The sequence below is a fragment of the Lucilia sericata genome, unplaced genomic scaffold (assembly GCF_015586225.1).
Source record: "Lucilia sericata isolate MDLA Ls3-8-SP2 unplaced genomic scaffold, ASM1558622v1 Contig000187F_arrow, whole genome shotgun sequence".
Classification (NCBI taxonomy): Eukaryota; Metazoa; Arthropoda; class Insecta; order Diptera; family Calliphoridae; genus Lucilia; species Lucilia sericata.
In genome coordinates this window covers 85,610-96,045 of record NW_023994215.1, presented here as the reverse complement: position 1 = coordinate 96,045, position 10,436 = coordinate 85,610, and the positions used below count along the sequence as shown (strand labels likewise).

The following is a 10,436-nucleotide window of genomic DNA, read 5'->3' as shown; positions in this document are numbered from 1 at the left end:
TTATCTGGATCATAAGTCCCTTTTCGTACCTCTAGGGACGATATTTTTCGACAAAGTTGTCTAGTGTATATTAATGTACATATTGGCACTAATGTATTTTAAATTTTCAATATATTATAGCGGTATACATCCCCAAAACATGTCTTAACAAAATGATATCGTGCCATGCAGCATGGAGGCCATTGGTATATAAAAATAATGATTTTACTTCTTCGAGGCATGTTTTGGAGTTGTACACTTCCACAACACTTTGAAAACTTAAAATGTATAAAAGCTGATATCTAAAAGAATATATACCAGAAAACTTTCCTCGAAAATAGTTGATCCTAGTATTATAAAAATGGACTTAAGTTCCAATATATTGAATTAGAGACAGAAGAATGATTCGAATAATTTATCTTGGAGCGTTTAAATCATAGCTGTAAAATTTTGATTACGATTAATAATCAATTAAATTATTTTTCAAAAATAATCGTAATGATTATTTAATTCTCTGGTATAAAATTTCTGATTATTAATTGATTACGATTAAAATTAATCTAAAAATAATCAGGATTAATTTAAATTAATGAAAATAATCAAAAATAATCAGAATTAATCAAATAATTAATTTGATTATTTTAAAGGATTAATTTCGATTATTTTTGATTAATTTCAATATATTTGCTACAATTCTCTGTCTTTTTACATTACGTGTAATGGAAAACTGTTTTCCAAGTTACACACTATTCGATTATGTGACTTTTTTTTATTGAAAACAATATATTTATCAAGTTTATTTCGTTTGAAAATCTTGATCTCAGTACAACATATTAGGAAAAAATCCGTAATTTTTAGTGGATTACCGGAAAAATAATTAAATTTTTCTTAAAGTTTTTTTTTTTTGGAGGAAATTATACCAAATATATGGAAAATAATCAAAATTAATCCTTGAAAATAATCAACTAATTTTTTGATTAATTTTGATTTTTTTTGATTATTTTCATTAATTCCAATTAATCCCTGATTATTTTTAGATTATTTTTAATCGTAATCAATAATTAATTAAAAATATTGAAAATAATCGTTAATTAATCATTAATTTCACCTTTATAATAAAAATAATCTAATTAATAATGATTACGATTATTAAACATTATTTTACAGCTATGGTTTAAATACAGATTCTTGTAACAAAAAATATTATTTTTAGATACCCCAAGGGGTCTTTTAAGTCCCAATATCAAATTTTTGTTTTATCTCTGGAAAAAAGGAGAAAAATTTACAATTATGGCCAAAAATCGCCATTTTAATGATATTACATGAAAAGAGGGTACAAATTCCCCAAAATTGTGGACCAAATGAGCCAAAAATATATCCTTTCCGTGGATAGTAACCCCTTAAAACAATATTACGCATAAAAAACATTCGATTCTAAAATTTGTGTATCGTATAATATGATCAAATATGAAATACCGGAAAAATTCGTATACTTTTGTAAGGCAATTTCATGGACTTTTTTTAAAAAAGCACAATTAATTTAAGTCAATGCAAATTTTTCAAGTTTTAAAAAGCGTGATATCAAACATAAGGACTATCTAGACAATATAACAAATTAATTTATTTATTTTGCACACAAAATATATTATTAAATTTGGTTTCTTTTTATTGTTTACCCAAATTCGAATAATTATGAGAGACACTGTATTTAAAATTTAACTACTAGTTATCTAAATTGCATTTCGCTTTAATACAAGTTATGATATTAGTTCGTTTAAATTAATAGACATCAGTTTTCTGCAGGGGAACTACTTAATAATAACACCGGTATCCATAAAATTATGAATGATTTGTTCATTATTTCCATGATTCCCATTGATCCAAATCTAAAATAAATTTTAAAATGTTATGTGTAATGTTAACTGTTAATGTATTATATTTACAGTATTAATCAGCAGAATTTAGAATTTAGGGACCGAGTTTTGAAATATTTAACCTTTCATAATTAATTTTTCCAATTTACTGACTATAATTTCAGAACGTATACAAGAAAATGACAAAAATGTAAAACAAAATTCCAAATAATAAAGAAACATGAGAAAACATGTCGAAACAAAATGCTCTCCAGATACTTTTGGGGTACTCCCGCATCATATGATAGTTAGCTTGTAGCTAGTCTTTAAAATTCGGTTGTTTACGTTAATAAATACCAAATTTTGGAACATTTCTGCATTACATAGTTGTTCGTTTATAGTCAGTCTACTAAAGTTAATAAATAAAATCATAATAATAAAGAAACAAGAGAAAACATGTTGAAATACAATTAATTCTCTCCAGATAATTTTGAGGCACTTCTGCATTATAGTTAGCTTGTAGTTAGTATTTAAAAGTCGGTTCTTTACGTTGCCAAATACAAAATTTCGGGACAGCTCTGCATTACATTGTAGTTAGCTTATAGTCAGTCTGTAAAAGTAAACTAGAAGTGAATTTTTCTCGTAGTCGACTACAAAATTGCTGGTAGGGCTATAAGAAATGAATGACCGAAACTAACACATACAAAATGATTTTACTAACACACATGCAACATTCTTTTATAGAATTGTCGAAAAAAATTTTAATGGACGATTCCATCAACAATGACAGCCAAATGACCGGTCAAATGACTGTCACTGTGTTACAGAGTTGTATTAATTGTTTCACCGAGAGCCAAAGATCAAGAAGCAAAGAACTAAAAAGATTACAAAGTCTTTAAATTATTAAAAATAAACAGAATTATTATTAACTAAATTTTAAAAAAGTGCAGGAAGTGGAAGTGGATAACAATTCGGAGTTTAATGGTAACATAAATATGTACTTATGATTTTTATATTTCGATATTTATGTACAGACAACTTATTTCCACAAATTAATAGGAGCATCAAAGGACTTAAGATTCTACGAGACATGTAAAATGGTGAAAAGATTAGTATTTTATGTACATATACATATCATTACTATATTAATAAAATTAACATTCATGTGAATAAATTGGCGTTGTCGTTTGTCTGAGAAACTAATAGAACTAAAATCTTCAAATTTTGGGGAAAATGGGCGGACTATCATTAGGGGGGTTGGAACCTCCCATATGAAATAAGTAGAAAAAATCGTATGTCTGGGGAACTATTAGAGCAAAAATCCTTTGAAGTCAATGTGAACATTTTGGTAATATATTGGCGGACTTGCAAATTGGAACATCCCATATGAATTAAATAAAAAATTCATATATCTGAAAAAATATAAGAACTAGAAAATTTTACATGAAAAACTTCGACATTTATGTGAACATTTAGAGAATAATGGGCGGATTATCAATGGGATCTTGAGATCTCCCATATGAATTAAATACAAAATTCCGTATATCTTGGAAATTATTATATTATTCAAATTTTTCATAAAACCTAAATAAAAGTTTGGAAAAATTGGCGAACTTGCAATAATTTGCGTGGCATCACCAATATTTAAAAAATATATATATCTGAAATTCTATTAGGTATAATTAGAATTTTCAAAATCGTAAAGACTTTACACTTAGTGTTGTTTTATTTACATTGCTTTTAGGGTAGCAAACCACACTGGGTATAGCTAGTTATTTATAAAGTTTACAAGCTATCCAGTATCCACATCATTTTGGCAACTGGCAACGCAACTGAAGTGGCAACCAAGATATTGTTACGTGTCCTTCAATGAGTCATGACGAATCTCGTACTGACTAGCATAATGCACAACCCTTACTCACGGTGTGAGTACCTCCCTTCATCATGAACACGGACTGTACCAATAAATTTTCCTACAAATGTTTACTACCTTTACCCACCGAACAGAATACACCGAATCGAGGAGTTTGCTGTAATCTCCTTGGCCCTTTCCCCTTCCATGGTCACTCTACTATCCACGCTCTGTCATGATGACCCCATATTCGCTCCACACCCCACTTACCCTTAACCACTCACTCTAAAGGAAATAAATTTAGCCCTGCATATTTTCACTTAATTCTCAATACATATTTATTATTATTTTTATTATAATTATTATTATTATTATCGCAAATCTTACTCAAATGCTAATAATCTAGTACAAAACAAATAAATTACTTTTTTCATAAAATACCAAGACACAAATTTTGATTTTTTTAATGAAATAATAACTTATCTAAGACGTTTTAAAAATTTTCTATTTATAACGCTTTTATTTCCTTCCTGTTTATTTACCACAAGATATTCGTATGGGCAAAAATTAAGGTTAAGGAACACAATTATTATCATATGAATCCAATAGGGAATGATTTTTCGGTCGCTGGGAATTATATGTATACTTAATTTGGTTACCTGGTAGGAGTTAATGTAATTATAATAGTCGATTTACTCCTCTCTAACTAGAAGACTTAATCCAGAAAAAAAAATATCTGGTCTCCGAACGCCTTGCCTTGCTCAAGTAGGAGACCCGTGCGATATACTGGCAATATTAACTATGATTGCAAGGATTCTCGTTCCAGTACCTTTCCCAGTTCTCTGCGTCTTTTGTACCGAACAACCTTAACCGCAAAAAAATTTCTTTTTTTTTTGTAACGAACTATTATATTTGTTCTATATATCTTTTCTTTACCTTAATATATTTTTATAAATTTTCTTATTTATCCAAAACACTCTGTATTATGAACAGTTCAAATTTGTTTCACAGTTACAAAAGATTATTTTTAGGTTCTTTCTTTGAAATGTTCAGTTTATTGAAACATTGAACATTTAAATTATTAAAATTCAATTATTAAAAAATTATCTGGCTCTATGCGGTTTAAAGTCTTGTTTTCTTCAAAATGGACGAGCTGAACTCCCTATTTATACCTTGAATTTCCATTAAACGTAATCTTCCAAATTAATAGATATATTTTTGCCCTTCTATTTACTATTTTCTTCCTTTTTTAAGATATCTCCTATATCCGTCCTTCTTTAAATTTTAAATGTTTCCAGTTTGGTATAAATCTTGAATCTAAACATTGTTAAAACAAAAACTAACAAATGTTTCGGTCCCATTCATAAATACTTTTACTATGTTCTTTTCCCATAGTGTTTTACTTGTTTACACTCATCTGGCAACCCTCAATTTCTTTTTGTTTTTTTACTCATACAATAAACAGACCAACACACAAAAAAATATAAACAAGAGTTTCAGTCAGCATGGTAAGTACATTTTAATTGCTTTCCATTATTGTTTTCTTTTCAGGGTTATCTTATCACCGTCCGGATTGGTATAAAATATGGGTAAGTATCGTTCCTAAAGTTATTTTGGCAGATTACTAATGTTCTCTTTTTTTTCAGCAGAGTCCGGGAATGATTGTGGTGAAGCTCGGCCACTTGAGCGTCATTCCTGCCGCCGATGAGTCACCGGGATTGGCCATCCCATGCGAGAAAGTCGCTCATCACAACTAGAGCCGGAAAGAGGTGAGGTTAATTTTAATGGGCTATATTACATGTTCCCATTGGCTCTCCCCATACTAAAATGGCCTCTTTCCCTATATTATTGAATTTAAAGAAACTCTAGGGGCGGACAAGGGTAAAATTATTAAAATCTGTTGAGATTCCCCCCCTAGAAACTGTTTCCCCTAAGGACCCCCCACGAAAAATTTTTTCGACTGCAGAGACGTCGAGAATGGGGGGGGTTTGATTTATCGACATGTCCGTCCGCAACAATATACATATAATCGACCCTTAAGTAGTGCCGCGCGAAAAACTTGGAGTATGGTAGGAAATTTCGTATTGTTTTATTTTATTTTTATTGTTAAAATTAATAGCTTATTTTTGTTTTTAAATTTCTTCTTAAATTTTATTTAAAGAAATATATCACGCCAAAGTTGGTGTTCAATAAAAAAATATTTGTCATACTATTTGTAAGGCATCAAAATAGTGGTCTTAGATCTACAAAAGTATAATCTGATTCTTTACATAGAATTATTTAAGAAAAAATATCTGAACATCATTATCGATTATAAAAGATTTATCACTTTTACCATTAAATATTTCATAACTAAAGGATTTCTCTTCTTGATCATAGTGAAATTCATAGACAGTATTTAAACAGTTGACAGAGGACATGCATTTTTCTACATTTTCCAAAAATTCATGCAAGAATCCTGTACAAATTACTGGCTTCCAGAAGCGATCCTACAAATAGAATAATTCGTTTACATTTATGTACATACAGTGTCTCTCATAATTATTCGAATTTGGGTAAACTATAAAAAGAAAGCAAATTTAATAATATATTTTATGTGCAAAATAAATAAATTAATTTGTTATATTGTCTAGATAGTCCTTATGTTTGATATAACGCTTTTTAAAACTTGAAAAATTTGCATTGACTTAAATTAATTGTGCTTTTTTAAAAAAAGTTCATGAAATTGCCATACAAAAGTATACGAGTTTTTCCTGTATTTCATATTTGATCATATTATACGCAACACAAATTTTAGAATCAAATGGTTTTTATGCGTAATATTGTTTTAAGGGGTTACTATCCACGGAAAGGATATATTTTTGGCCCATTTGGTCCACAATTTTTTAGGAATTTGTACCCTGTTTTCATGTAATATCATTAAAATGGCGATTTTTGGCCATAATTGTAAATTTTTATCCTTTTTTCCAGAGATAAAACAAAAATTTGATATTGGGACTTAAAAGACCCCTTGGGGTATCTAAAAATAATATTTTTTGTTACAAGAATCTGTATTTAAACGTTCCAAGATAAATTATTCGGATCATTTTTCTGTCGCTAATTCAATATATTGGAACTTAAGTCTATTTTTATAATACTAGGATCAACTATTTTCCGGGCAAGTTTTCTGGTATATATTCTTTTAGATATCAGCTTTTATACATTTTAAGTTTTCAATGTGTTGTGGAAGTGTACAACTCCAAAACATGCCTCGAAGAAGCACCATTCAAAATAGTAAAATCATTATTTTTATATACCAATGGCCTCCATGCTGCATGGCACGATATCATTATGATCACATCAAAAATGTTGATATGTGTTTAAATATTATTTACTATGATCAAATTAAAACCAAAATTTAGGACTTACAGTGTTATTGTAACGGGCAACATAAGCGTGAAAGTTACGAGTAGTAAAAACTGAAATCTACTATATAGGATGACGTTTTGTTAAGGCATGTTTTGGGGTTGTATACCGCTATAATATATTGAAAATTTAAAATACATTAGTGCCAATATGTACATGAATATACACTAGACAACTTTGTCGGAAAATATCGTCCCTAGAGGTACGAAAAGGGACTTATGATCCAGATAATACAATTAGAAACTGAAAAACGATACCAAAAATATATCTTGGAACTTTTAAGTACAGATCCTTATAACAAAAAATATTATTTTTAGATACCCTATGGGTTCTATTAAATTCCAATATTAAATTTTGGTTTTATCTCTGGAAAAAGGGTGAAAACATTACAAATATAGCCAAAAATCGCCATTTTAATGATATTACATGAAAAGAGGATACAAATCCCCCAAAATTGTGGACCAAATGGGTCAAAAATATATCCATGCGGTTAATAGTAACCCCTTAAAACAATATTAAGCATAAAACCATGCGATTCTAAAATTTGTGTATCGTATAATATGATCAAATATGAAATACAGGAAAAATTCGCATACTTTTGTGAAGTAGTTTCATGGACTTTTTTAAAAAAAAACAGAACTAATTTAAGTAAATGTAAAGTTTTCAAGTTTTAAGGGGCGTGATATCAAAACTAAGGACTATCTAGACAATATAACAAATTAATTTATTTATTTTCCACACAAAATATATTATTAAATTTGGTTTCTTGTCATAGTTTACCTAAATTCGAATACTTATGAGAGACACTGTATGTATAATTTTTCATATTAATTTATTACCTTGGGCAAATCTTTTGCTTTGTTGTGTTCTATGGGTTTTTCTATAATTCCATGACGATTTTTATAGCCGATATACAAGTCTTGGACATTAGCTAAATAGGATTGCAACCAAATTCTTAAATATTTGGTGTCCTGATCTTTATATGACCACCACATTTGTTTGGTGAAAACAAAACGACAGTCATTAAGTGTCCGAGCATCACTAAAAATGTTAAATATTACAAATTGACCTAATAGGTACCTAGTTGTCGCATAAACTAATGATGTGTACTTACAAATCCTCAATTTCTTCATTGGAAATGATACCTTGCATTTCGCCTGAGTAAATAATATCATATTTACCAAAACTACTTCGATGTACACCAATTTGATAAAAGTTTTCATCAATTGGTTCATACAATATTGGTGGAATATCAGGTGCATCTAAAAAAAATTAAACTATTTTCAGTGGCAGAGAATTTGATTTTACAACTTTTTTTCTAAAAAACCCACCTGAAAATATAAATCTCTCCAAATGTTTATGATGTGTATGAACCGGATTCAATTCACTATCTGACAACTCCTTTTGATCCAAAATCATATACAAATTGCCATTATAACGTGTTACCCTTATGGTTAAATCAGTAATTACGTTATTATAATGCGTTTCCATTAATCTGACTAATGTACCACGACGTGTAATTACTTTTGTTTTTCTCATATTCTTAGTATCATCAAGGTCATCCGAAAGCGAGTCATAATATATAAGAGATGGCTTAATTTGCCTCGAAAGAGACACAGTTTTGGGCATTGTATATTCATGAAAACCCTTATTTAAGTCCATTGGATATGACAATGTATCTGGATGTTTTAAATATTTAATACTACTGGCTTTAACTATGAATCCATCCAGATAGTCGTAGTACGCCACCAACTCAGGCTTTTTAAAGTATACACAATTTTCCTCGAATTTCTTTAAAGTTTCTGGAGTTATTTTATATAAAAATAATAAATTTGTTGATTTAGACGCCATAATATTTTCGTTCTTTGTTTTGGAACTAGCACGGATTAATCATCAAGTTGTTATGTGTAAAATTTGATAGTCTATGATAAAATGTATGCGCCATTGCTTCTGCTTTGTTATAAGGGGATTCCTTTTTATGTTTATCTGTTAATTCCCAAATTGTATTAATAGCACGGACCAAGGTATATTAATTATAAGGTAGTGTTAACAGAGCAGCTGATTGTTTTTTGCTAATACACTTTGGATTTTTTATATGTAGTTTGACAGTGTGCTGGCACTTTGAAGTGTAGGCATGCTGTCAAACTCCATATATAAAAAATAAAATGAACTCGCTCCGTATTTCTGAATTCGCCGACGACACTACCTTATAATTAATATATCTTGGCACGGACTGATTATATTTTTTAAACTAGACAAATGCAGAAGTATACCCGTTAATAAAACAACCTTTTGATAAAAACAGCACACAAACAGACAGCTGTTAGGCTGTTTGTTTGATTGTTGTGTGGTGAGTTTCTGTAAAAACGTAAACAAATGAAACAAAAACAAATTACTAGACATATTTTGTGCTAAGAAAAATTTATGTATTTCAATAATGTTTTATAGCCAGTGTAAGTGTTCTTGGTGTACACCATCTACCCCAATAATAATCCCGGTTTCTTTAGAATCAAGTATTTTTAAAACGGCCATATATAATGTGCAATTCATTCTGGTTGATAGTCACGGAATCTATCGGAGATCAACCTAAAAAGATAAAAAAGGGGTGGCTTTAACTTCTTGTTCCGTTCATATGGGGCCAGATTCGAGCTTCATCGTATCAGTTCGCCAGATACCTCATTTGTGTATATTGCAGGGTCCTGGTACCCAACACATCCTTATTGTAAACGGTCTCATAATAACACTTAGATCTTTTCTTCATTCTACGACTATGCAAGAATACAGCTATGACATATTAATGCTTTAAGTGCAACCTAAAATCTTACCAGAGACCGGCGAACAATGTGATTCCCTATTAGTTCCGTCACTTTCAAGATCGTTATTCGCCACTTGGAAGACACAACCCATCAGGGAGTCAAGGAACTTTTTACAACGTTTGTAACACATCGAAATATTGGTCTAAAATCCATAAAAGTATAGACTGGGGTCTTAGCCAATATTTGCCAAAATATTTTTAGTTAATGAAGTTTATTATTGAGCTTCAATATTCCAGTATAGCGAAGTTTTATAGGAACTAAAATCCTTTTGCCAAATTTTATGAGGATCGCTTCATATTTGACACAGCTTTCATATAAGGTACCTCTCAGGAAATTATTTTATTGATTTATATGATCCAAAACCTTTCTGTGTTGGTCGAAAATTGACCCTACCCCCATATAAGTTCCCCTTCAGAAAAAGATATTAACTCCAATAATTGTAATAAAAATACCAATATTGCAAATAAATTCCACATAAACAAGGAGTCAAAATTGTTTTGTCAAATTTAAGGGGATCGGTCCATAATTTAA

At 29.7% G+C, this 10,436-nt stretch overlaps 1 protein-coding gene across 1 annotated transcript; it reads right to left on the bottom strand.

The window, feature by feature from the left end:
* Positions 1-5,813: 5,813 nt before the first annotated feature.
* LOC119601755 (decapping nuclease DXO homolog) lies at positions 5,814-9,310 on the bottom strand. The gene is made up of 4 exons (XM_037952896.1): positions 8,421-9,310; positions 8,204-8,351; positions 7,929-8,130; positions 5,814-6,173 (listed from the first exon to the last, which is right to left on the bottom strand). Exons 1-4 carry the CDS (start codon positions 8,938-8,940, stop codon positions 5,961-5,963), a joined length of 1,083 nt encoding a protein of 360 aa, XP_037808824.1. The 5' UTR covers positions 8,941-9,310; the 3' UTR covers positions 5,814-5,960.
* Between the last annotated feature and the right edge of the window lie 1,126 nt (positions 9,311-10,436).

Excerpts from the sequence above, each read along its gene's own strand:
- LOC119601755 (XM_037952896.1), bottom strand. The coding sequence starts at position 8,940 with ATGGCGTCTAAATCAACAAATTTATTATTTTTATATAAAATAACTCCA. Across the intron at positions 8,131-8,203 it reads AATGAAGAAATTGAGGATTT|TGATGCTCGGACACTTAATG; the intron begins GTAAGTACACAT and ends TAACATTTTTAG. Across the intron at positions 6,174-7,928 it reads AAGCAAAAGATTTGCCCAAG|GATCGCTTCTGGAAGCCAGT; the intron begins GTAATAAATTAA and ends TTCTATTTGTAG.